The sequence below is a fragment of the Epinephelus fuscoguttatus genome, linkage group LG5 (assembly GCF_011397635.1).
Source record: "Epinephelus fuscoguttatus linkage group LG5, E.fuscoguttatus.final_Chr_v1".
Classification (NCBI taxonomy): Eukaryota; Metazoa; Chordata; class Actinopteri; order Perciformes; family Serranidae; genus Epinephelus; species Epinephelus fuscoguttatus.
The window spans coordinates 5,424,065-5,451,861 of NC_064756.1; the positions used below are offsets into that span (position 1 = coordinate 5,424,065).

Genomic DNA, 27,797 nt, shown 5'->3' on the forward strand with positions numbered 1-27,797 from the left:
GGTTTGGGGTCGCTGTGTGTTTGAGGAAGAGTCATACATCCTGTCTTTAATCTTTCTTTCTTCTGCACAGTGTGGTACAGCTCTGTAGCTATTTGGAATAGTATCATAAGTGGGGATAGGGCATTTGGATCATAAGACACATGAGGTCAAAGAGTACAGATGACCTAATTGGATATGACTAGAAGAGTGAGAGTTGACAGCCGTATACCTCCCCCCCCCCCATGTTTGTGGATGAAGGGCCCTCTTTATAAAATGTTGTCCCCCTGTCTGTATTTAATCACAGCAGGTCTGCACAAAACCACATCCCCACATTAATTAAACAGGCCCAATGCTGTGCAATTGATTCTACTGCTGAGAAAACTAGAAGCAATAAAGTCTGGTAGTTAATAAATGACCTTGAGTCTCGTTCTGTCCGCACCAGGAAGCAGGACATTAATTTAAACAGGCAGATTTTCCTATTGATTTTGGTCATTTGCATAGACGACACAAGACACACTGTCAGTCTGAGCTGTTCATTTAAAGGCTAACATGAACCAGGATGAAGCCATGGGCATATCTTCAGTTTCATGAAGAAGATACACATGAGTTATTTACATGTTATCAGCCCTCAGTAAATGTGATCACTGATCTACAGGAAGCCAGTGACCATGGACGGGACTGGGCTGACCTCTGGTGGTGACTGCGTGGTACTCATATACTAATAATTGTGATGTGGCTGTAAAACACACAACAGATATAATTTGTAATAGCAGTGGTTAAGTATTAGAAAAGGAGGTACATATACTGTATAATGCTTAAAAGTTTTCAATGTTCAACTAGAATTACTGCAGTGAAGTTGTGTGCCACCCTGAACCAGTCTCCATCCATGTCAGTGAAAACATGGATGCTTCACACACAGAAGATCTATACAATCAGCACAGTTTCAAGATTAGAGTCACCAATTCAGTATCTGACCAGATATCTCCCCTTCTGTTCCTGAGATATGATGCTGAATAATGGACAGGAAATTGTTTTCACATAACACTATGATGCCAGTAAAGTACGGTTCTGCTAGCAGGGTCGTCGGAAGATTCTCAGTCGTCAAGGTCATGGTAATCATAAGCGCTATATCGTAGGCAACTGGACTTGCTTGAGTTTCTTGTGAAGACGTTTTGCCTCTCATTCATGAGGCTTCTTCAGCTCTAACTGACTGGTGCAGAGTCCCAGTCGCAGGTGGACCCACCTGGCCATCATGTGTGTCGTTAGGGTCAGATTGGTGCAGGTGTGAATGGGTATTAAGTCGTCTGTGGAAGGATCTTAAGACCGGATTGGTTGACGATAGTTGCTCCAGTTTGAGGTAGATGACCAGTGACCTTCAATCTTTGAGCACTAAATTCTAATCAGTCAATTTGTGAGTCCAAATGGACGTTTGTGCCAAATTTGGGTGTTCTTGAGACATCATGTTGACAAAATGAGACAGACGCAAGGTTGCAGTGACCTCTGACCACCAAATTCTACTAAGTTCATTGTTGAAGTGACGTCTGTCTTTGAGGCAAATTTGAAGAAATCCCCTTAAGGCATTCTTGAGATTATCGCCTTTACAAGGATGCAACAGACGAGGTCACAGTGACCTTTGGCTAGTTCACCCTTTAGTCCAAGTGGACATTTGTGCCAAATTTGGAAAGATTCCCCCTAGGTGTTCTTGAGATAACACATTTACAAGAGGCCAACAGATGAGGTCATGGGGACCTTGACCTTTGCACACCAATTTCTAATTAGTTAATTTGTAAGTCCAAGTGGACGTTTGTGCCAAATTTGGAAAAATTGCCCCCCCTGCGTTTTTGAGCAATGATGTTCACAAAATGAGATGGACGCAAGGTCTGGAAAAATTTCCTCAAGGTGTTCATGAGATTATCACATATTCTTTACAAGAATGCAACAGACGAAGTCACATGGACCACCAAATTCTAATCAGTTCATGCTTGAGTCCGTTGGTGCCAAATTTGGAAAGATTCCCAAAGGTGTTCGAGATATCACATTTACAAGAGTGCAACAGATGAGGTCATGGGGACCTTGACCTTTGCACACCAATTTCTAATTAGTTAATTTGTAATTCCAAGTGGACGTTTGTGCCAAATTTGGAAAAATTCCCTGTCAGTGTTCTTGAGATATCATGTTCACAAAATGAGATGGACGCAAGGTCACAGTGACCTTTGACCACCAAATTCTATTAAGTTCATGCTTGAGTCCATGTGGACGTTGGTGCCAAATTTGGAAAGATTCCCCCTAGGTGTTCTTGAGATATCGCATTTACAAGAGTGCAACAGATGAGGTCATGGGGACCTTGACCTTTGCACACCAGTTTCTAATCAGTTAACTTGTAAGTCCAAGTAGACGTTTGTGCCAAATTTGGAAAGATTCCCTGTCAGCGTTCTTGAGATATCATGCTCACAAAATGAGATGGACGCAAGGTCACAGTGACCTTTGACCACCAAATTCTAATCAGTTCATCATTGAAGTGACTTAGGTGTTTGAGACAAAGCTGAAAAAAATCCCTCAAGGTGTTCTTGAGATTATCACATATTCTTTACAAGAATGTAACAGACGAAGTCACAGGGATGTTGACCTTTGACCACTAGTTTCTAGTCGGTTCATCTGAATCCAAGTGGATGTTTGTGACAAATTTGGAAAAACTCGTCCAAGGCGTTCTTGAGATGTCATGTTCACAAAAGGAGATGGACGTAAGGTTACAGTGACCTTTGACCACCAAATTCTATTAAGTTCATGCTTGAGTCCATGTGGACATTGGTGCCAAATTTGGAAAGATTCCCCCTAGGTGTTCTTGAGATATCGCATTTACAAGAGTGCAACAGATGAGGTCATGGGGACCTTGACCTTTGCACACCAATTTCTAATTAGTTAATTTGTAATTCCAAGTGGACGTTTGTGCCAAATTTGGAAAAATTCCCTGTCAGTGTTCTTGAGATATCATGTTCACAAAATGAGATGGACGCAAGGTCACAGTGACCTTTGACCACCAAATTCTAATCAGTTCATCTTTGAAGTGACATCGATGTTTGAGACAAATCTGAAAAAAATCCCTCAAGGTGTTCTTGAGATTATCACATATTCTTTACAAGAATGTAACAGACGAAGTCACAGGGATGTTGACCTTTGACCACTAGTTTCTAGTCGGTTCATCTGAATCCAAGTGGATGTTTGTGACAAATTTGGAAAAACTCGTCCAAGGCGTTCTTGAGATGTCATGTTCACAAAAGGAGACGGACGTAAGGTTACAGTGACCTTTGACCACCAAATTCTAATCAGTTCATGCTTGAGTCCGTGTGGACGTTGGTGCCAAATCTGGGGAAACTCCCACAAGGTGCTCCTAAGATTGTGTTCACCAGAATGACACTGTGCGGAGGCATAAAAAAAACTCCCACTTAAGATTAGAGCTCATTTAACAGATACAAACCTCCCTTCCATGTGCAGACGACACCTGTTGTGACCTCACAGGAGCACGTTTGAGGCTAACAGCTACATACATTAAAAAACAACCTGACAAAAAATGTCGGTGTACTTTTCAAAAGGTATTATTTATTTGTTCTGCCTTTAATTACAACTCTATTTACAGTAGTATTTCAACCATCATCGTTGCTTCAGATCACTTATCAAAACAGATTTTAGTTTCTTTCCTCACTTTAACAGAGAGAAGTTCTCGCCTCGCGTCACAGAGTCAAACAGTCAGCCTTAACGAACGACATCCAGCGTGTGTGTGTACGGGATGAAGACTTCATTCTGGTTTCTACAGAGAGCAGAGAAGAAATCACACACACACACTCTCACACTTCTCTCCTGTTACTTTATGGTGTGACGACTAAGACCTGACTCTCACCTCCTCCCAGCTAAGACGGGATTCTTTTTTTGGCCGTCAACACGTACAGTTCACTGCTGATGAAAGCATTCACCCCGCCCACTGACGTCTTTAGTCTGATCTTTCACGACACCGAATCACAGAGATGGAATTAAGTTTCTGAAGCACTGATCAAGAGAATCGGACTTTAATGTCAAAGATGAACCACATCTCTTCATAACTGATGGTGTAGGTATTCACACCTAAATATAAGTGGGGCAGCTGACTGTAGAGATCAGTGTGAAGTCGAGAAGAGACAAGTGATTTTAGGGTTTAACACATCTGTATCTGGAGGATTCCACGGCTGGTTTCTTGGCAAATAGCTCTTCACACAAATCTGTAACACGTTCATCAAAAATTTCCACTCGGGAAACAGGAGCATTTTGGAGATTCTGAATGTAACTCAGTACAGTCGAATCAGTCATACGAGAATTTAAAGAATATGGCGCAGCTTTAAGTGTCAAGAGGGCACGATGCTCTTAAAGACTGCATGTCCATGTGCCAAGAGACCTGAGACTGTATGCAAGTAAAACTCAACTTAGAGCCTGCGGGCCAAATCTGGCACCGCCACCATTTTCTAATTCTCTGTGACAATAAATGGATTCACACTGGTACAGTTTTTTGTTCTTCTGATGTCAATAAGGTGCGAGAGTGAATAAAAAAGCATCAAATTTAGGGATGCACTGATTTAATGGCCGCCAAATATCAGCTGATATTCACCTTGTTGAATGCCATTGACCTATGGGCAAATAAGATGACATCACATAGATTTTGCGCACACTAAAAAGCAGGGCTCCAGACTAACAGCATCCTGTCATCCCGGGGACGATAGAAAACATGTTTAGGAAGAACAGAGATCGTCACTGAGACGCCTTCAGGAAGAAAGGACGCAGCCTGTTGTATCAATGATTGTGAACAGCGGCTGGATTGAGTTACAGTGTGATGCGTTCAAACGTTTGCGTTCAAACGTAATGCATTTTTGTCGAGAAACTTGAAAAAATAAAGTTGTTTGAAGGTGAAATTTGTTGATGTTTTCACAGCAATATAAAATAGATATTGGAGAGAGAATTGTCATATATCATATACACTAAAAAGGCCTCTGAAGCAGTTAATTAAAAAAATGAGCTATGTGAAAGGAGGTCATTTTAGAGGTAGTTTCATGAATGTGTTTGATTGAATTTGTGCTCTGTCAAAGGACTGAATCGCTTTAAATGAAGACTGTAATTAAGTGTTTTTTTTGTTTCCTTAAAAAGGGGAAATACATGACAACAAAAACAAAAAAGCATTGGTATAAGTATCTGCTATCGGCCAAATTGTTATTTTAAACATTGGTATTGGCCCTGAATTTCACAATCAACGCATCCAGATACAGAATAGAGCTTGTTTATTGAAAAAGGTGCCGGGAGAAGATCCCCTGGACCCCTGATAGACGTACAGGCTGAGCCCTGAATGTCCTCAAATCCTGGAAATGCTCCTGAGTACACCGCAGAGCTGCTGCAACTGGCCCCTGGGCTCCTGTCATTTTGCCAAAGTGGCCCTCAGGCAAAGCAAGTTAGGTATCCCTGCTGTATACTGAGATGTTCAGAGCTGATAGACACCTCCGCACAGAAGGCAGAAGGCTAAAACTGCTGCCAAAGGTGCATCTGCTTAATGACACACAGGTGAATAGAAATTTGCTGAAATTAATTTGTAGAGATGTGATTTAGTTTTGACATTAAAGAGTCTTTTGTTCTGTTGATCAGTGTCAAACTCCTGACTCCATCCACTGTGCATCAATGTTGTAAAACACTGTAACGTCAGCACTACGACTAGCTCACATTTCAATCTGTTTCCTTCTCTTCAGTGGCCCACGGAGGTCTGACATAACTAAACTGTGTTGTATTATAATTAAAAAGAACATGACAGGAAAACAGGGTCCGGGATCAAAGTCATACGTCCTGTTGTCATAACTTCAAACATGGATATCAGGGAGGAGACTGTAACATGTAGTTTGAGTGATGGCTTACTTTTTGACTTTCACGACTGAAGCGTTAGTGTGAAGCTCAGCTGGAGCTGTTGCTCTCTTCATGAACCCAGAGCTCAGCAGGAAACACTCAAAAACAACCTGCTCAATATTTCAGCTACTGGATTCACAACATGTCCAGCTCAGCTTGGGAACACCTGACTCCCCTTCCAAAACTCCCAGTGCTCTTCCACCTGACCGTGCACGTCTCTTACAGCACGACGTGGAGTGAAGACGCACAGGACAGCCATCAGTTCGTCTATCCTATATGATTTAATCAGAGACATGTTGCTGTGGGGTGCACTCTCACAGATGCAATACTTTCCCTTTGCATAACCTGACTTGCGTTAGTCTTATGCTGAAGACTGAGGCGATGTTACGGGGGAGGACAATTCTAAACATCCCAGACAGGACCAGGACTGACGGCGTGTCCGGGGCCTCACAGGTGGGAGGTGACGACTCGCAGTTAGAACGTGTAGCCAGCAGGGGGGGCTTTGTCGTCTTTGTTGCTCTCCAGGGAGAAAGGGGGAATGCGAACGTCAAAGTGGGATCCGTCGGTCCTTTCGATACGAAACGTCCCCCTAAAGACAAAATTAAATTAGTGGCAGAGCACAAGAAAAGACCGAGGAATGAGGAGGAGGTGATGATGAGGACACTCACCACATGTGTCCACTGGGGGCTTGTAGAGACACATGGCTGCTGTACTGAAAGGCAGGCTGTTCTTTAGACAACACCGGCTCCTGTGACGACGGCACAGAGACGAGTACAACGTGACAAGGTTACACAAACTGTGTGTACTGTATATCTAGTATAATTTGTATATATACTACAGATGTGGCTGAGCAATGTGGACAAAAAGTAATCTCGGTATTTTCTATGAAATAGGCGACACGTTCAGTTGCAAGTCAAAGCCACAACAAAATATACTGTTCACTGGGTAAAAAAAGGACACTAACATTATCTTCAGATGGCTGAGGTTTTGGTGTGTGGTGTGTGGTGTACTAACCCTGCCTACAACTCCTCGTCCACGGACCGTCTCCAGGGTTCCTGACAGGCTGAAGATCCTCCAGTGCCTCTCTCTCAGCTGCACCACCTCGTTGCCCATGTTCTCCAGGCGGATACAGTACCGCCACTGCAGGAGGACGACACACACACACACACGTTAACACACTGAGTCTGCTGGAAAAGATGAGTCTCACAGTCACCATGAAATATAGTGGTGCCTGGCTCGTAGCTGGTGTTAATGACCCACAGTGACGGTCCTTCAGGACCACTCCACAGGATGTTCCCCCCAGGAAAGAAAAATCTGCTACTCACCCAGTAAACATGGGAGTTCTGGGCCTCCTGAGAACAAGAGAAAAATCTGTTAGCATTTACAAAGGCAACAAAAACAGAAAATGGCTATGAGGAGCCCGAAGGCCAGAGTGTTGATTGCCAAAATGACATCAATGCAAAGTAGATGAGCTTCAAGCTGGTGAGACTACAGGACATTTTAGGCATAAAACACAGTTAAAATACAACGCCTGGGAGAAAGTCAGTTCTGAACTGAGGATTTCTGGTAAGTAGGCTATCATACGGTGCTGGTTGTTGTCGCTTAGCAACTTCAGATACAACCTGCCTCCGTGCCCTTCAAAGTTGGCACAGAGTAGGCACCAGAGTAGCACCCAGCTTCCCAGACAGTTAAAGATGTGGCAGTGTCCGAAGAGTTATGCTGGTGACTTACCCTCATGCCCATGTAGAAGGGGATGACGGTGACTCGGATGTTCTCTGTGGTCTCCCTGTGCACGTCTGAGAGCTCCAGCCAGGGGTGGTTCTTCTCCTGCCACGCCTTCAGGGTGTCTCTGGCTGTGAACGGAGGAGCTGCAGAGGACGACGGAGAACACAAATATTTGCTGACAAACTGTTTCCTGTTGATTCTACAAAGTCACTGGTTAATGTCAGAGGTCAGAACTGAAGATGAAACTAGATATGACTTGTTTATCAGGGAAATACAGACGTTTATTAGTTAAAAGCCACTTATCGTTTTGGTGGAGAGAATCCATTCATATTATAAACGCATAATAATAATATCGGTACGTCATCAGTATTATCCGACATCAGCTTTAAAATGAATCAGCTGACGTGCTTTTTCTTACGTTGCACAATGAATGAATATCACATACATTGAAAAGTATTATATTTCATGTCTCCATCGGCTGGTGGGCCGTCACAACAAGAGTATGCAGGGATAATATGATGTTAATTCCACGACAGAAGAGACTTGATGATCATAAAATTTGGTAAGGAAAAAGTGGAGATGTCTATCTTGGTTATCAGCCAAAAAAGTTACATATCGGATATTGGCAAAAAAAAAATCCAATATCATGCATTCCTATGAAAAGGCTTTTATTGTGAAACATTTGAAGAAACTTGTTGGAGGATTCAGTGACTTGCACGGTTTTCATGAGGTACTTCAAATGTAGCTCCTGTGGCACTTTGTGTTACTACAAAAACAGTCTGGCCGGGACATAAACAGACACAGTGACTGAAATCATAATAAAAATAGGACAAGAATAGCCAGACGACATCATGCACGTCACAGCAAGGATTTATAACTCAATAATCGCCTAATGTGACACAGTGACTGTCAGAGCGGACTGACAAGTGGTGTAATATGAACCTGGCATTAGAATAAAATATTGTTTTGACTATATAAAGTAACAGTGACACTAGTGGAGGATGAAATGTGTTCACTGTATGTTCATTAGAACACTTGAGCCCAGTTCAGACCAAAGATCCATACGAGATGAGTTGAAACAGACAACCACTTGGAATATGTCGTTGTAAAAGCCCGCCAGTTCACACCAATGCAACTAGATGAGACGGTGTATCATCTCTAGTCAACAACTCTCTGTACTTCTGATCTGATTTGCAGCTTTTCAGACTTATTTTGTGGCTGAATATAATTTGTAGCGTCTTAAAATCTGAATGAGGATAGTGATAGTGAGATACTGGCTACAGTGATGAAACAAAACCAGCATCAGATGGACTGTATTCATTATCAATATGCCACAATAATATAAATAACCAGCACCAATTAATCAGTCACTGAGAACGTGTGTGTGGGCGGGGCATAAGCACATACAGCCAGCAGCAGCAGCAGCGACCCGCCGTCCGACACCAGCACACCATAACAACAGAAACAGAGGACTCAGCGGGGACGGAGCACGTGCTGCAGCAAGCAGCACGCCATCTGTGGTCATTTTGACTTGACCTGCGGACTTCATTACAAGCTGATTGGCTGCTGAAACAGGTGACGTGCTTTAAAACCAGCTGCTGGCCATTTGACCAACTGAATTGCAGGTGACACCATCAGCCGGCCTGAGTTGAGCTCAGACCGGCCAGTTCACACTGCTGCAACTTTTCTCCACAGCTTTCTAAAACAGTTTTGTCTCGTCACGAATCTTACAAACATGGCTGTTTATATACACAGTCAGTGAGGTGAACATGTGACCATTGTAAAAGGTTTGTGTAAAAGTAGTCTCGCCACCAGACAATCAGAGATCTCCGCCTTCTGATAGTCTGGGCACACTCCTTTCTAAAGTGTGTTTAACACACCGGCGAAAACGGCCGGCAACAAAGCAACGCCTCTTGCATTTTTGAAAAGGACACGCCTTCTCGGAAATGTGCGCTCCCCCTTTTCTCGTACGCAAGGAAACAAACACACAGAGAGCTTGAAAATGGATGCCGAGAGATTAAACTCCGTTTTATCAAACGTGTGCTCATCCGTGAAGAAAATATTTTTTCCAGCGGATGTCTTAGTTACAACATGGTTGAGCTAACTGGAGTAGTTTCATGTCGTATCTGACAACGGGAGGCTTTTAACAGATGACGTCCTGATGTTAGCTTTGCTGCTAGTGTTAGCTGTCCCTGTCAGCTGCAGCCACTGATGCTTTCTAGACATCGTGATTTCCCAAAACTGAATAAATACCACACATAGCAACACAAAACTGCTTTGCTAGCTCAATCATGTTGTAACCAAGACATCCGCTGGAAAAGATATTTTTTTCACGGACCGTTTAATGAGTTATTACCACAGACACCGCTAACGGCTAACAGGACTAACAGCTAACGGTTAGCCCAGCTAAACGTGCACACAGAAATAGTAATGTTTGTTCAATCATTGTGTTTATAGACTTTACAAACATCGGATTAGTCTATACGGTGATACAGTGATGTGAAAAATGTGATATATAGGCTATATATATATATAGCTAAAAGCTCTGCTGGTTTTCTACCCGGAAGTATTTGTAAACAACAAGGCGATTCTCTCTATAGTCCTGCCGGACGGATGAGTCATGGCCTTGTAAAAGATTATGTTTGTTTCTTTTAGTTGGCGAGAATGCGTCGCCGCAAACGCAACAAACATCCACTAACTTTGATGGCGTTTTCTGCGAGCACGGCTGAGCCATTTTGTACCGCTACACGTGTTTCTAGTGGGACTATGTTTACGAGCACAAGAGTTCAGCGAGCCACCGAAGGACCGCCCTGCAGATTTACTATTGGTTCTGCAACGTAGGGAGTTTTTTTAAACTCTGAAATTGTATCCGCCCATCTAAACACAAAATCAGGGATAAAGTCATCAGTCTTTAGTTAAGCAAAGCGTCTAAAGACTGACTTGTGAGTCTAGTGTTAAACTCGTGGACTTTACAGAGGAGCTCTCACATTTGGCAGGGTTGTACATGAGGAAACGCTCAAAGAGCTCGTGCTGGATGGGGATCTGCTCTGTGGAGTTATAGGGCAGGATGTCCTCATGGCTCACATAATCCAGACCTGAAGGAAAGAAACACAGACACACAGTCACATGGGGGTGAGACAGAGAACGCTTATAACCACCTCAGATGGGAAGTTTGATATGCTATGGGAGCTCAACTGGTGACGAGGATCAAACTGAGGTCAAACGAGAATCAGAATATTTTATCCTCAAGTGGTAATATCTTTCATCTTTTTTCATTTATCATGAATGCCCCATTAAAACTGTTACAAATGGGATATACAGGAGAACCAGTATTGATATGTGGCCAACATGTCAGTGACGTATTATAAAGTGTGGCGTCCTGGCCAGTGTGCATACCTGGGATAGCGTACAGAGCTCTGCTGTCATCATGGTTGGCCAGAAACGTCACTGCCTCTGTCTGAGACCTCTGAGACTGTCAAACACAAACCAACAGTCACACAACTAATGAGTCAGACACTAATGAACAACCATAGCTAGAGTCCACCACAGCGGTGCCTTTGTCTCCCTGTAACATGTCCAGTCATTGCACAGCACTATCACACACTCAAAGTATACGGGTGTATTACGAACTCTCTAACAGCAGGAGGTATTAACCAGCGACATGGTTAATGATAGCAGAATGTGTCCATAATTCAGTATTTATATTACATTTTTTAGGCAAATTGATTTCTAGCTAACTAATAATTGTTGTTCACTGCAGAGGACAGAGGAGAAATGTGTGAGCAACCGACCTTCTCCTCCAGACTGATGCTCGTGTGTTAAAATAGGTGACTCATTCAGGGTCGCTACAGCTTAAAGGGATAGTTCAGGTTTTTGAAAATCTTTTTGTTCAGTCTGTCCAATGATTGTCAACAGTCACTGGGTCTGTCAGGCTGGAGAAATGTTCACGGTCAGCACAGACCGCTGCAGGAGCAGAGTACGGTTCTGACCAATTTAAGACATGCCCTTGGTGCCCGTCGCTAGTTAAACCTCAATCAGTATCAGTGTTCCATAGTGAAACTGATGATTGAGGGGCTTTCTCTTCCCGTAATGAACAGCATTATTTAACATTTAAACTGACCCCCCCCCCGGCCCCATAGCCTCTCTCTTAAGAGCAGTAAGGATGTATGTGACATGTAGAGTAGTAGTTGGTGGTCTTCAAAGAAAAACACACTTCACAGTGACTTACTATGTGAGGGCAGTCCCTGGTGTCAATCAGGACCTGGTAGTAGGTGTGAGTCTTCCCCTTCACCTCCTTCGAGCCGTGAGCTCCTGGAGGTTCAGGTTTGCTGAAGAGAGACAGCAGGAGAGACAAAAGGATCTCAGTTAAGTAAGTCTCACCCAAATAACGAGCCACTGAGGGGCTGTGTGGTGCGGTCTGCAGCCAGAGATGAAGGTTTACCTGTCAGACATGGGAGGGGTGATGTCTCTGTCATAGAGTCGGGCGTGCCAGGGAAACAAGACGATGCCTCTGTAGCCAAACACACTGTGGAGGAACAGCTGAGAGAAAAACAACAACAAGCAGAGATTAGACGAGTTGCTGAGAGATTATACTTTACTGAGGCAGAAATTAGATGGGATTATAGTTACTTGACAGGATCAAATCATAACATCACAAAGTTACAGATCCATCAAAACTTAACAGACCAGATAATGCAGGACAGTAAAAATAAAACTAGTAATACTCAAACTACAATTAACACCTTGCACTTGTACGCCTACACAAACCCTTCAAGTTGCTTTTACAAAAGTGTACTCTGGTCACAGACGGAGCAGCAGAAACACCAGGCGCAGTGAAAGTGATGCGTTACCGTTCATTGTGCTGGGTCTAAATGTTTGCTTTCACTCACAGACAGCTGCTGCTCTCATCCATTGATCTGATCTGATCGACTGATCAATAATCAACACCATGACTCAAAACTCCACAACTGCTGCTGAGGGTTAAAAAAGGACAGGGCTGGGTATCGTCACTGATTCCCCGATTCATTTCAATCGGGGATATTTCAGTTACAACACCAATTTTAGCTAGAATGTGAAAGAGACTCTCAGAGAACTAAAACTGTAAATTTGACACGGAATTATTAAAAAAAAAAAGAATAATAGATTAAATCTGAATATTTCATGAATAAACATTTCTAGAGCAGCAACAGTGATATTAAAACAGTTAAGTCAGATAAAAGAGCGGGTGATGTCGGAGCTTCACAATACTACCATCAATAATTTACTACCAGCAAGATTAACAGGTTGAAGCTTCACACATCTGTGGGGAAAAAACGTATAGCAACAGACTGATCTCTGATTTTTAAATCAATATCGGGTCATTCAAATGAAGATTGAACCGGATGAATCGATTATTTTAACCCAGCCCCAAAAAGGCCTCGAAGAATCTCGCCTGTGCTGCGTTCAGGGACCCACAAAACCTCAGAATTTAATGAGGAAGCAAGAAGCAACCCCCAAAACATGGCCAAAAATATGTTTTGGGGAGGTCACAGTGACTTGACCTTTGATCTTCAACCACTAAATTATGATCAGTTCTAGGGCGCCGCTCAAGCCGGATTTTTCATGGTTCTCTGCAGTTTTAAACTTTCCTGATAACAAGTTTTGTCTACTGTCCTCCATTTTCTTGAGTTCAGTCTGAACATTTATCACCTCCTGCCTGAAATGGAACTACTGGCCTGTGTTGTGTTCAGCCGTTGTCACGTAAATAACATAATCCAGCACTTAAATAGGCCATAGCACAACACAGCAGCATGTCAAGAGCGCCGATACCGAACAGAACCTGAGCAAAATTTCTGACTTGTTATCCAAACTCAATGGGTCCTGTTGGGTTTGGGTACATACAGATGGATGGACAACTTGAAAACATAATGCATCTGGCCACGGCTATCGCTGGCGCAGAACTTAAAATCCTATATTGAGCCTAATGGTTTTCTAATAAGCAAGGGGGCTCTAGCAGCTATACCAGCCCATTTGTAATAGTGTGTGAGTGCGTTTGGTGACTGAACGTTACTTACCTGTCCCGTTTCATATTTGCCATGCTGCTTCACCGCCTCAAACACTCCCACTGTCTCCAAAATCTTCCCTTCGGGCCTGTTCCTGCCAAAAACAGGCAACACCATTACACACTGGACTGCGTGTGCGTGTGCGTGTGTGTGTGTGTGTGTGTGTGTGACCAACTTCAGCCATCAAAAGAAAAACACCAGACCACAGACTAACATACAGGCAACAACACAACATGGAGTCTGAGATAAGAACATCATATATGGACAAACAGTCCATAAGTCCCTGAGGAGCTCGACAGGAAATCCCTGCGCTGTGACGTGAAGAGGTTTCAGGATTGTCCTCCTATAGAGACTCTTTACATCCGTCCCTATAGGAGGGAACATCCTGCGGCCTGTCTCCTCCCATTCAGTCATAATCTCAATCACAACTCTGACAAGATTGAATAAAACACCTCGTCTTGTCCCGTGTCAACAAACAGGAGGACCATTCAACCTAATCTCCACATCCTCGCCTGCAGCCTCACACACACGCACACGCACACGCACACACACACACACACACACACGCACACGCACACGCACACGCAGACTTACAGTACATACTACTGCTGACAACAACAGCTGGTCACTTGAAATAAATAACACGCATACTTGTGTGCGTCCTGCAGAGCTAATCTTCACTGTGGGGATTAATGAGGTGGATATATGGACAGTAGGATTTAATATTTCACTACGTCGGTTCGAGGATATTTTCTTATCATGGGTGTGTTACACAAGAATAATCACAAGGTAACCTGATTTTATTGTGAGAAATATGACAGACTGAAATTAAATTAAATTTTTTATGGTCTGCTGCAGCATGTAGGATCTCTGCTCTGTACATCACGTCTCCTGTGTTATGATACCTACATGAACACGATATGATTTTATGTAAGCCTCAATCCCTTGACTTGTTTGTGGCCAAGTGGTCGTGGTGACGTAAATGCCGCTCTGTGGATGAGTCGGATCTCTGGCTACACTAACTGTCAAATACACCGGTGAGGTGAGGTTATGGTGTGGACCCACTAACCAGACAGGAAGATTTATGTTTCATATTTTTTGGTTTCATGATGGCTCAGCCTAGTTCTGCATTGATCCATCAGAGATTGTATTTCATTTGTAAAGCAGATGTTTAAAAATATTTTAAGTCATGCTTTTCCATTAACGTTTCCTTGTTAGCAGTGGTCTTCTTTACGTCTGTACGTCTTCACTAACATTGTTTGTTGGTGCGTCACGCTCACCAACTGTCAATCAACAGACAAGTGTGAAACTGACAGCAGAATGAGTATCGAGTATCATATTATGGATACTCTTATTGTGATGGACATGGTGGCAGATGCCGACATAAAATGCGATGCTTTCTAAAATGTACACTGACAAGACCAAGAAAACTACTTTAACTTAGGGCCCATTCACACCAGGATGCTCCGGGGGGCTCCATTCAATTGGGCGGGGAATGCTGAAAAATTCCACACCTTCATTTCCTTCGGTTCACTTTCACACTGCACTTTATAAAGCGCACCAAACCAACAGCTGCTCGTTGGGGGGCGGTATTGCCTGAAATGACCACTGACCAAGAAGGGAAAAAAGCATGAGGAAGAAGAAAACCAAAAACGGAAATCCATCCCCTTCAGCCGGCTTGGTCACCACAAAAACAATGGAGCAACACCAAATGTATGCAGTCTTGAGGTTTCTGTTTTTACAACTCCACGTCTGCCCACAAGACATTTTCCAACTTTTTCTATTTTTTTTTTTTTTTTTTTTTTACCTCGGCTTCTCCCAGTTAGCTTTGTTTTTTTCCTACCCAACATGCACTACGCTCTATGTCACTTCCTGTCTTTGGTTTGCCGGATAGTCCGTTAGCATTTCCCACTGTAAGCGAACCGCACCAGGGTTCACTTGCAAGTGAACCGAGACCCCCCGAGTTTTCAAGCTGACCAGGTTTCGCTCGTTTAGTCTGCACCAGAGTTCGAATGAGCGCTCACACCACTCCAAACGACCCGAACTATCCGTGGAAGCGGACCAGGTTCGTTTAAAGCGGACCCAATAGTGCCAGTGTGAATGCGTCCTTAGAGAGAGACAACCATTCACACTCACATTCACACCTACGGACAATTTAGAGTCACCAATTAACCTGCATGTCTTTGGACTGTGGGAGGAAGCTGGAGCACCTGGAGGAAACCCACGCTGACACAGGGAGAACATGCAAAATCAAACCAGGAAAGCTCTTGCAGTGAGGCGACAATGCTAACCACTGCACCACCGTGCTGCCAAATTTGACCTATTTCAACTAATTAAGTTGCGTAACTAAATCACCATCTTATTGGCCTGTCATATCAGCAGACATGTGCCTATGCTGATGCGGATATTTCATTTGAATGCTGTTATCTGCCGTTACCCCAGACGTGTCGATATTGTCATGCATCCCTACTTTTTGACACTCGAACCAGTGCATTGCTAACTTCAGAAAAATGTCGTCCCTGGAGCACTCTATCTGAAATGACAATTTTGAGCCAACTGTAAGGCCATCATGTAGTGCTCTCTGACTGCCTTGTCCTCCCTCTGCGATACTAAAATGATTTTATTATTACCCCAGTGTTCTGATAGAAAACACTGTAGACAGATACATGATGTAAGATCCTCAGGAATGTACTGTCTTCATAGAGCTGTAAATCAGAGCACGAGGCCTCAGCAGCTCAACACGTTTAAAACATGCTCTTCTGTTGTGTTTCTACCTGCAACAACCTGACAAATGTCAACACACTGTGTGGACCAAGATAATCAGATCTAAATTTAGCCGACACAAGAACCTGCTTCAGATAACAGTTACCCTGGTCAACAACTTGTCCTGCCAATCGGCACAGGATCTATCCATTTCACATCAGCCCTCGCCTCCTGTACTGATGGAGTGTAGTCGGGTCAGTGTGACACTGAGCTGTCATCATGTCGGGTGAAAGGTTGGCAGCCACAGTAAGACGACAGGAGGAGCGATTACACAATAAAACTGTTACATAAACTAAAGTTAGAGATACAAGCTGGTGTTGAATCACTGCTGCTATTCCAACAACTGAGGGGGCACTCACCCACCTGCACACCCACCTCTCTCTCACAGAGGCTGCGTTTCACACGTACACTCCACCGCTCGCTTTCTGTCATAACCCGACCTGATTTCTTATCCCAACTTTTTTATTCTGGCTGATCGGACGAAGGCGGCTACAGAAACAAAGACCCACTGGTTTCTCTCTGCACTGGGTCACAGCCAGGTTTCTTTTACTCCATCTTAAGTCACTGCTGATGGTGTGAACGCCACGCACCGAAGTTAAGTGTGTGGCTGACATACAGAGCTGCTCCACCTCCACCCACACAACAACAACAAATGCTGAAAGCTCTTTAGAATGTAGAGCAGCAGTCTGGGCTTCATGACTAAACCATCAGTAATGTGCACCACCACCATGACTGTCCCCATGTTACTCATCTGTAAACCACATATCCTCTCTGAGTGGAGCACAAAAACTGCTCGTCGTGGTGTGTGAGGTCGTCTTTTATCACCTCCTCCCCCCGATAAATAACCAGCAGTCCCTTAATGATGTTGTTATTTTGTTTAGGTTTATTTTTTCCTGTGTGTGTGCATGTGGAGGAGGATTTCATAATCTCATAGTGAATAATCTTACATAATAGCAAATAGCAGAATTGTTATAACAGTAAAATTACTGAGCTTTTATCAGGCACCAACAGGATAATGTCAAACAGGACGAGTGCTCTGTAAACAACAAGCAGAGTTGGAGGACGTACTCAGCTCATTTACAAGAGTAAAATGAGTAAAATACTCTGTTACAAGTAAAAGTCCTGCATTCAAACCTTACTCAAGTAAAAGTATGTAAGTATAATCAGCAAATATAATTAAAGTATGAACAGTAAAAGTAAACAACAAAACTGGGTATTTTTATCAAGACGACGGGACACTTAGCAGCCTTTACTAGCAACAAAACCACGTATTTTTAACAAGGTGTCACATTAATTAGCAGGTGCTGTTGTGGTAACAAAACCAGGTATTATCAATGAGATGTCAAGACATTTAACGGCCATGTTTCTGGCCACAACACCACATTTTTTTTATCAAGATGTTGGGACAGTTGGCAGACTTTGTTCTGGTAACAAAATCAAATATTTTTAACGAGACATCAGGACATGACGTGCTTCTGGCAACAAAACCAAATATTATTAATGTGACATTGGGACATTTAGCAGATATTTTTACTGTCAACAAAATCAGATATTTTTAACGAGATGTTGGGACATTTAGCAGCTTTTATTCTGTTGACAAAAACGGGTATTTTTAATGAAACACTGGGACACTTAACACCCATTTTTTTGCCGGCAAGTCCGAGCCTTTTTAACGAAACTTTGGGACATCTGGCAGACAAAACCAGTATTTTTAACTAGATGTCGGGATATTTAACAGCCATGTTTCAGGTGCAAAACCAGGTATTTTAAATAAGACATCAGAACGTTCAGCAGACAATTTTACTGTCGAAAAAAACGGGTAATGTTAATGAGACGTCGAGACATTTAGCAGATGTTGTTCTGGCAACAAAACCAGATATTTTTAATGTGACATCAGGAAATTTAGCAGAAATTTTCAGTGTCGACAAAATTATTAAATTAATTATTTTTGGGGCTTTTTGCCTTTAATGAACAGGACAGAGTGAAATGGGGTGAGAAAGAGAGTGGGGGTTGACATGCAGCAAAGGGTTGCAAGCCAGAGTCGAACTTGCAATTGCTGCAGTGAGGCGCCAGCACTATCCACTACGCTACGACGCCCCGAAACCAGGATTTTTTGACGAAACATTGGGACACTTAGCAGCTTTTATTCAGTTATCAGAACCAGGTATTTATAATGAGACACTGGGTCATTATGCAGACGTTGTTATAGCAACAAAACCACACATTTTTCATGAGACGCTGGGACATTTGGCAGACATTGTTCTGGTATCAAATCCAAGTATTTTTAACGAGACACTGGAACATTTAGGAGACATTTTCTGAGGACAAAACCAGGTATTTTTAACGAGACATTGAGACACTAGGCAGACGTTTTTACTGTCAACAAAACCAGGTGTTGTTAAAGAGACATCGGGACATTTAGCAGGCGTTCTGGTCAGAAAACCAGGTATTTTTACCAAAACACTGGGGCATTTAGCAGCTTTTATTCTGTTGACAATACTGGATATTTTTAATGACACATAGGGACATTTAACAGCCGTGTTTCTGGTGACAAAACCAGGTAATTTTAAAGAGGTGTTGGGACATTTAGCAGAAATTGTTCTGGTGACAAAACGACACATTTTAAAGGAAATGTCAAGACATATGGCTGATGTTTTGGTGACAAAACCAGGTAAACACCTCTATGATGTAGTGGAGTAGAAATAGAAAGTGTCAAAAAATGGAAAAACTCCAGCACAGTACAAGAACTTTAAATTTGTATTTAAGTAAAAATATTTGAGTAAATATACTTAATTACATTCCATCACTGACAATAGGAGACTGAATACTACATAATTAGTTCATTTAGACACAGTTAGATAACAGTCAGATAACGTTATGTCATAAACCACTATGTTAGATAATTTCCTGAGCACTGCATGGCTCTTATAAACGGATTATAACAATGCTACTAATGCTAATTTATATTTATCATGCCAGATTATTAAAGAATAATCTTCCACTGTGGGTGTAAACTTTTAGTTAGTGCGTGATTTGACATGACTGAGTCAGCATGTTGGAGACAGTCAGGTCAGACGGTGTCAGGTGTTGCTCAATCCATGCTGGCTAGTTACCAAGCTAGCTGCTGCGCTCCAGAGGACACCTGTACTTTCCTCATTACCTGCCCCTGGACGTCACATCGTGTCCACACACCGTGTTTAAAACACACACGCCATCACACACCATCTGTCCGCTCAACAACAACGTGGCCGGTGTCTTTACGGTGCCATCTTGAAGGGCTCGTACCCAGCTAAAGTCTTTAGCATGTTAGCATTGACGGAGGAGGACACTGGCTGCGTCTCTTACCGTGACGACATGAACCTCCTCTGCTGGACCCCGCCGGACAGGCCGCATGCCCGGCATTGAACCCGCGGTCTGAACCCGTCAAACCCGCTGCTGCTGTCGACCACACTCAGTATTCTGTGTGCGTGCTTCTTGTTGTATTTACTGACGGTGCTCAGCAAGCCTCGGCGTAACGCACAGGCCGCCATCTTTACAGCCGTGGCACGCGCACACACACACGCTTTACAGCGTTGTGCTGATGCTGCTTTCAGGGAACCACTGAAAAGTCGTATTTATCAAAACTTGGCTTGAGCCTTTATGGTAGGGGCGTCCAAACTTTTTGGAACGTGAGCCATAATAATCTCAATAATAATGATAATAATAATAATAATTTATAATGTGATATATATATTTATAATATAATAATAAGGATTATTTATGATAGTTATAATGATAATTTATGAAGCGCTTTTCAAAACAGTTACAAAGTGCTTCACATGTTGAAAATTAAAACAGACAAGACCTGATAAAAACACTTTAGTGCATAAACACTGAAGAAATAAAAGACAGTTTAAATGAACTCAAAACTCAAATTAAATCAGGAAAGGCTCTCTGATAAAAGTATGTTTTAAGAAGGGGCCAGCTGCTCCTTGCATCAAATGAGTCATTCAAAAATAAAATCACATACAAATTAGTAGGGTTGTAATGGTGTGAGATTTTCACAGTACAGTAACCGTCTCAGAAAATATCGTGGTGTATGACAGTACTACAGAAGTATTATTAAAAGACAAAATGACTCTTAAAGGAATGAAAGAGAGGGGTTATTTTCAGTTGAGCAAATGTTTTATTACTTCAGTTGAAACTTGAAACCATTTCTTAATGGAAGTATGTGTAAAACATAAAATAAAGTTGAGGCTGCAACCCTACCTGAAACCTTTCTTTTAATGCAATATTAAAAAGTAAAAAGTTTGGGGGTTGAGATTCTCCATCCAGTTGCATTTTCTTTTTTCAATATTGTAGGCAAGCTTACATGGTATGATAACCATTAATTTTCTTATATCACCGTACACCTTAAACTCTACAAAGGAGACAACACAACTGTTCATCTTTCATTAAATTAAGACCAGTGCCATTTGCTATATATGCCCTCGAAGAAGGCTAACCCGACTCTGTCATGTTCATTTTTAATTTTTCTTTTGTAAAAAAAGTCAGTAGCATCTCAAACAAATTATATGCTTAGTCTACATAAACTATAAATTACAATTATAAAATTAAATGAATAATTTCTTATTTTCTTTGGTATTTTTTGTCACAAACAGATATGCAATGATGTTGAAATTGTCAAGTGTAAAGTCTGTGTTTGAAATCAGAGAGGGCCCATCATAATAGTGTGCACTGGGGCCTACTGTATCTACCATACACCACTGCAATCATGAACAACACCTCTCACCTCCTGTATGTGACTGTGGGGCCTTCACCAGCTCCTTCAGTAACAGACTGTGACACCCACAGTGCAAGAAAGAACACTCCCACAGGTCCTTCAGTCCAACAGCAGCCAGACTTTTAATAAGACAGCATGACATCATGTCACACTGTTTGTTGTCTCTGTCTCCATCATCAACCACTTACAACACAACAGCTAATTTATACTATTTCTACCTCAGGTTATAAACATATTCTATTTATTCATATCCATACATATTCACATTAATACGCACATATCCATGTTTTTTATATTTATAATGGGATCCATGCCTGTAAAATTTTCTACTGTTCAGTATTTCATCACTACTGTGCAATAATATTTGTAGGCTATATTTCTATAACCCTAGAGTCAATATACTGCACGCCATGTGTGTATTTCATTTAATCTGTGCAGCTACTGTATAAATCATGGACATACAGAATCAGTATAAGTAGAGGTGTATATAGGCCTAGTGTGTATAGATCTAATCTAATTTGTATTTTTGTAATATTTCTATCCTTTTTAGCACTGAATCTTTGCTTGTTTTTCTTTTGCTTCTGAATATTGAGCTGCTGTGAAAATTCCCTGGTGTGGGATTAATAAAGTCTTATCTTATCTTATCTTATTAACGGTAGAGATGCCACGCGGACTTTAAGAAAAACAGATGGCTCCAAAAAGTACTTATGTTTAAATTGTAGTTTTATTTCTCAACATAAACACCTTACTGCATATGTGTGCAATCCACAGACTGTATACAGTATACAGTTTTGGTTTTTGGAATTTTAATTCGAGATCACGAAGGCACCACAGGAACTCACGTGTACAGTCGCGAGCAACATTTGAGTTTAATACGACTTAAATAAATAATTAATGTCAACGTATAATTAAACATTAACAGCTCACGACGAATATTAATAAAAAATAATAATTTAAAAAAAGCGCAATAATAATAAATGTCTCGCAGTTGGTCACGTGAGTAGTGACGTCATCGTGTCACAAGGCAATCAACATGGCCGCTCTCTTGGCTGTATGTTTTTACCTTTAGCTGCTGTTAGCTTGACAAACGGTGTATTATCTAGAGAGCTGTGTAATATCAGACCGTCCAGTCAGAGTCAGTGTGATTCAAAATGGCGTCTTCATTTGTCGTCGGTGATAAATTCAGAAATAAAGTGACGCAGTTGTTGGAAAACACGGACTCGTCTCTGCCTCACAGACTGAGAGAGGAACTGGAGGAGACTCTGAATAAAGCAGAGCCAACAACTCTGTCCTTCAGCACAGCCAGAAGACTGAAGACATTCCTCCAGGACAAAGGTAAATGCTTTTATTTATAATATATGTAGTGTAGAAATAAGCTACATTATATCGTATTATTTAACCACCTGTTTTCCTCCAGGACATCCTTTCTACCTGCACGAGTTGTTGGAGGACAGCTCTCTGCACCTGCCTGAGGTGGTGAAGCCTCCCAGAGTGAGTGAAACCATGGACATGATTTAATCTGAATATAGAAGTGTTATATTTGTCTGTTTAACCAAGAACACATCCACGAGTGTGAAGCTGCACTCACAGGATGCAGGAACAAGGCAGAGAGACAAGATAACAGCTCCAAATTGCATTTGTTTAAAGGGATAGTCCAGTGTTTTTGGCAGTGGGGTTGTGAGAGGTACACCAAGTTAGGAGAAGCAGGCTGGAGTCAGACACAGAAGTTAAGAAATTTACTGCTGCGGAGGGGACCGCAAATTTTTCCCATCCAAACAATCAATAACACAAAGATAAGATAAGGGCGGACTTTCTCTCCCATGTGTGGAGGATTATTTCATTGCCGCCCAGCTGAGACCACTGGTATGCTGGTGTAATCCAAACTATTCAGCCAAATGGAAAGATCTGGAATTAATACAATTTGAATCACCAGCACAGTCAATATTAGGTAATTGTCAACATCATTACCCTTACTTGGACAAGTTAAACCAATGGACCAGAGTCGCCCTTAAGGTGTGGTTTAAAACCTGTAAAAGGCTCCACCTTGAGAAACATGCAAGAATACTGAAGTGGGTGGCATATGATTTAGAGTTTATATCATCGGGTTTAGATAAGCGATTTAGGCGCATAACGGTATAACAGCGTACTGCACTATAGCAGGTGAGAATGGCTCAGAGTCTTTTACCTACATCTCAAATAAATACAGACTGGGAAGAGAAGATATGTTCAGATATTTCCAGGTCAGAGACTATTTCAATAAAGAAATCAAACAATTAGACAATATTGAATCCAATTTGACTCCAAAAGCTATTCCACTTTCCAGGTTAAGCAGAAATGGGAGAGGGAGTCTGGCCTGGAGATATCTGAGGATGACTGGAGGGATATTTGGGAAGGTCAGGCCAGGACCACCAATTCCAGAGCCTGGCAAGAATTCTGCTGGAAAAACATAATAAGATTTTTTATCACTCCAAAACTGAAATTTATACAGCAGGGTTTCCGGGCTCAGGATATATGCTGGGGGCAGTGTGGAAAGTCAGTGGCAGACCACTATCATGTATTCTGGGCCTGCCCCCTTATTCAGCCATATTGGCAAGAGATTGCTGAAGAAATACAGACAATTTTCGGACTAGAACTAGAGTTTTCCTTTATTGCAATGTAAAATCCCAGATGGACTTATGGCCCAGGATAACTATCTTTATAAAGTACTCTTGGCTGCGAGCAGGAAGGCCATTACACGGAAATGGCTGCAAACAAAGCTGCCATCAAGGGATGACTGGCCCACAATTGTTGATGATATACATCGTATGGAAAAACTAACCTTCACCTTAAGATTACAGTCTGAGCAGTATACAAAATACTGGGAAAGGTGGACTTCATATTCTGTGGAATGTAACTCACTGACTGTGTGAATATAAAATCCTGTCTTGTACTAATGTATACCTTAAGTCAACCTGTTTGTTCTTTTTTTTTTTAAATTTTTATTTTTATTTCTTTATTGTTGTTGGAAAAACCTGAAATCACCAATAAAAAGAAAGTTACAAAAAACAAACAATCAATAACAGTTTAAATGTACACTATATTGAGACTATTTCCACCCCTTTATCTTTCTGTCAGACAGCCTTTTCTAACAGGGAAGCCATTAACGGCTTCAGTTCCCATCTATGCTCTCGTCAAAGACACCAGACTCCATTGAGAAAAACAGTAATTTTAGCTTGTCAAAAACAGGAGCTGCTGGTCTACTGCTGCTTTGATCATTTAGTTAGTTTGTGTGACTTTGGTGAATCTGAGTTAAACCTTTTAAATGCAGAAGTCACACAATAACACAAACACACTAACTGATGGAGGCAGCAGTAGACCAGCAGCTCCTGTGTTCAGTGGTGTTAAATCACTGTTTTTCTCAATGGAGTCTGGCTTTGAAGAGAGAGAGAGAACGTCTCCATTTTCTCATAGGAAATTACAGTCTGTCATTAAAGTAAAGCAGTGAAAATACTCTCAGTGTAGCGTACACTTAAACTGATATTGATTTTCTTAGGTGGGACTTTTCTTTAGGTGGCTAAAACACATTTGTGGCTGACCCCTCCACAGCAGTGCATCTCTTAGCTTCCGTGTCAGACTCACATGTCAGATGTCTACTGTGTGTGATATGCTGTGTATGGATAAGTCAGGCATTCTTTCAGTTGGTGTCATGTCTTATATAAATGTTCCCAGTTCTTTTTAAATCTATTCTCTTTAACTCTCAAAATGTGAGTCAACTTTTCCATCACTAAAAGTTTCCAGCCAGTGTTTCTGTTTTGGGAGGTTTATTTTGAGCCTGGTGACAGCTTTCGTACATGATGTGACGTAAATATCTTTTCTCATCACAACACCTTTAATTTCATATTCCAAAACATTTGTAACAGCCACATTAATATTTTCCCAGTATGACCTGATCTTTGTTCAGTTCCAAAAATATATGCAGGTGATCGACCTCCATGCTCCCATGTATAGTGAGCTTCTTGCTCTTTATTTTGGGTGTCATGAAAAAGCCTCTTCTGTTATTTGAATCTTTAACTCAGCTTCCCATTTTGCTTTTACATATAGTGTCTATTTTCCCCTACTTCTCCCCAAAGCTTGGTAGAAATCCTAAACTATCCCTTTAAGCTTTGAGATGATTAAAACTACCAGGGGACTTTTGATGATTGAGCCCGGTTTGTGCAACTCATTCCTCTACATCCCTTTATAATTTGAATGCAATGAGAGAGCTTGATATAAAACCGTCATCGTCACTACGTGATGAAGAAACCTCTGCTGCAAACAGCTAAAGTCAAACTGTGACTTCTCTCTCAGAACCCAGAGTTAGTCGCACGTCTGGAGAGGATCAAAGCCAAACTGGCAAATGAGGAATACAACAGGATCACACGTAACGTCAACACTCAGGTACGTTCTGGTATATGCTAACATAAAATTAACATATTCATCTTATCTTTGATGCGTCCAGGTCAAGACGTGACGCTGATTGTTTTTATAGTGAGACAGTTTTACTGGGTACAATAAAGATTTGCACACATCTGTCTCTGTCTTCAGGAGATCAACCGCACTGGGACATTAGCAGATTTTGGACGGCAAGGTCAGTGTGGTGCTTCATATTTTATTACAGTGTCAATGCTTGTTTTATTATAGTCATAATTCCTGCAGTCAGAGGCTGAATTATATTTACATCATATTGTAAATGAACTTCTTCTGAACTTGTTTCCCCCTCTCTTTCTTCAGTGAGATCAGTCAAAGCGGTGGTGGCGACCGTCTTCAACTTCCTGGTCACAGTGGTCGCTGCTTTTGCCTGTTCGTATATGGGGAGTCAGTATCTGTTCACAGACACCGCGGCGGTAAGAGGACATTTAGTTTTACATGTATACTGTACGCGTACTTGGCACGTAGACACACTTAGCTACACGCGATTAAGTGCAACTACTCCTGTTTTTATTTTATTGATGATCATACTGAGTTCTCGTGGACATGGTGTCACTGGACCTTTAAGTTGCATCTACCTTGAGGTTCCCTAACTTTGGCTCTGTTGATTCTGTCACGTGTTTTCCAGAGAGTATTGTCAGCTGTGATCGCTGCGTCTGTCGTCGGGCTTGCTGAGCTGTACGTGCTGGTGCGGACCATGGAGGGGGAACTCGGGGAACCATAGCAGCAAAAACAATGAGGGAAGCACAAAACCAGGGAACTGTATCAGCCCTCAATCAGAGCTTTGGCAACCCCGCCAGCTCAGCTGATTCAGAACAGACGTCTCAGTTTACCGTGAAAACTTTGTGGACTTTTTCTTTGACGGAAATTGAATTTTCATGTGTGGCTAAATCTACTGTAAAGTGATACTAGTGGCACTGAAGAAGATTGGAACATTTAAAGAAAGCAAAAGGGGTCAAAGTGACTGAATATCTGTTCTTTGACTTTGTTAAATGTTACTGCTTATGTGACATTCCACCTACCCCGACTTTGTTTAAAGATATACTGTGCAGGATTGTCGGTTACTGTTTGAAAACACACTCACCAGGGAAAGTGAAAGTAAAAACCATTCCCAGATTCACTCTCGTTTGGCGTGTCTGTGCTGTGTTTCTTGGATGTCTGCTGCGTACAGTCTGGCCCCTGAGGTCTCATTTATAAAACAGTGTGTAGGATCCATACTAAAAACGTACGTACAGACAAAAGCCAAAAATGTTGGCGCCAAAAAATACTCAGCAATTTCTACAATCAGGCTTCCACCTCACCATCTGCATCACTAATTTCCTGTCTCCAAAACATTCTTAAGTATGGGTCAAAGTTTCTCCCATGAAGTCTGTTTTTACAGATCACAGCTTTTTGCGTGTGAAGTTGCGTACGCCTCTTTCAGACCTCATTTTGTGCGTACACAATGTTTATAAATGAAACCCTGAAGCCCCAATCTCATTAGTGGGTCATGAGTGATGATTGAGAGGGATTACTGCTGTTTGAGTCCACACATTGTTTTTTGTAAAATCTTGCACAGTGTGTCTTTAATTAAATTATGAATCTTATTTGTTATTTATTTACAGCTGTTTTTTATTTTAGATTTTTCCCAAGACTACAAGATATTCTTTCCTTTCATTCTGTTTTAAGTTGTAATCATATTTTTGTTTTCAGTAAAATCAAAACTAAAGCTGATTCATAAAGTTGATATTTCTTCAGTTTGTGTTCCCCATCAAGCACTTGTCCTTGTCTGCACTGAGATCTGGATACTAATGTGAGAGCACTGTGACTCTGGAACTTTATATGATCGTTGTTAAAATGTGATCTTATTTACATACTTGTATTAAGTACTAACCTAATTTAAAAAATCAATGTCTCTTTCCAGAAATCATGACCAGGTCACTCAAGATAATCCACAGACCTTGTTGTGAGCAGTTTAATGTTGGAACTATCTTCTTTCTCCTTTGACAGACAGAAGAGTGCATCTGCTGCTAGCTCACGTAGCACCACTGAGCTAGCTAACGGTACAGCTCAGCCGAGGAGGACGCCATTATTGTTTACAAGTCAACCTGCCACGAGCAGGAGCCTCTCTTCCATGAGTAGATGCACACTTCCATCAGCACAGTGATACGGTTGGTGGGTGTAGTTCCCACATG

The 27,797-nt window shown here is 41.8% G+C and overlaps 3 protein-coding genes across 4 annotated transcripts in view; 1 reads left to right on the top strand and 2 right to left on the bottom strand.

Moving 5' to 3' along the window:
* The window catches only part of LOC125889186 (TLC domain-containing protein 3A-like), a 198,612-nt gene that overhangs the window by 55,408 nt on the left and 115,407 nt on the right, over positions 1 to 27,797 (bottom strand). The window lies entirely within an intron of this gene.
* poldip2 (polymerase (DNA-directed), delta interacting protein 2) lies at positions 3,557 to 19,984 on the bottom strand. 2 transcript variants are annotated; one of them, XM_049576949.1, is made up of 11 exons: positions 19,761 to 19,984; positions 13,665 to 13,740; positions 12,053 to 12,150; positions 11,840 to 11,939; positions 11,008 to 11,083; positions 10,599 to 10,706; positions 7,618 to 7,754; positions 7,212 to 7,238; positions 6,901 to 7,026; positions 6,555 to 6,634; positions 3,557 to 6,475 (listed from the first exon to the last, which is right to left on the bottom strand). In XM_049576949.1, exons 1-11 carry the CDS (start codon positions 19,943 to 19,945, stop codon positions 6,361 to 6,363), a joined length of 1,128 nt encoding a protein of 375 aa, XP_049432906.1. In that variant the 5' UTR covers positions 19,946 to 19,984; the 3' UTR covers positions 3,557 to 6,360. The 2 variants fall into 2 exon arrangements, with proteins under 2 accessions (XP_049432906.1, XP_049432905.1); XM_049576948.1 differs by having other exon boundaries at positions 13,665 to 13,746.
* tmem199 (transmembrane protein 199) lies at positions 22,205 to 27,220 on the top strand. Its single transcript, XM_049576976.1, has 6 exons — positions 22,205 to 22,512; positions 22,595 to 22,668; positions 25,504 to 25,593; positions 25,741 to 25,783; positions 25,927 to 26,039; positions 26,252 to 27,220. The coding sequence occupies exons 1-6, from the start codon at positions 22,329 to 22,331 to the stop codon at positions 26,345 to 26,347; spliced, it is 600 nt and encodes a 199-aa protein (XP_049432933.1). The 5' UTR covers positions 22,205 to 22,328; the 3' UTR covers positions 26,348 to 27,220.

Bases quoted from the DNA above. Each gene is read 5' to 3' on its own strand.
- poldip2 (XM_049576948.1), bottom strand. From the start codon at position 19,945: ATGGCGGCCTGTGCGTTACGCCGAGGCTTGCTGAGCACCGTCAGTAAA. The intron at 13,747-19,760 runs GTAAGAGACGCA...TGTTTTTGGCAG, and splicing joins AGGAGGTTCATGTCGTCACG to GAACAGGCCCGAAGGGAAGA. The intron at 7,755-10,598 runs GTGAGAGCTCCT...CGTCCTCTGCAG, and splicing joins CATGTACAACCCTGCCAAAT to CTCCTCCGTTCACAGCCAGA.
- tmem199 (XM_049576976.1), top strand. From the start codon at position 22,329: ATGGCGTCTTCATTTGTCGTCGGTGATAAATTCAGAAATAAAGTGACG. The intron at 22,669-25,503 runs GTGAGTGAAACC...CTTCTCTCTCAG, and splicing joins AGGTGGTGAAGCCTCCCAGA to AACCCAGAGTTAGTCGCACG. The intron at 25,784-25,926 runs GTCAGTGTGGTG...CTCTTTCTTCAG, and splicing joins AGCAGATTTTGGACGGCAAG to TGAGATCAGTCAAAGCGGTG.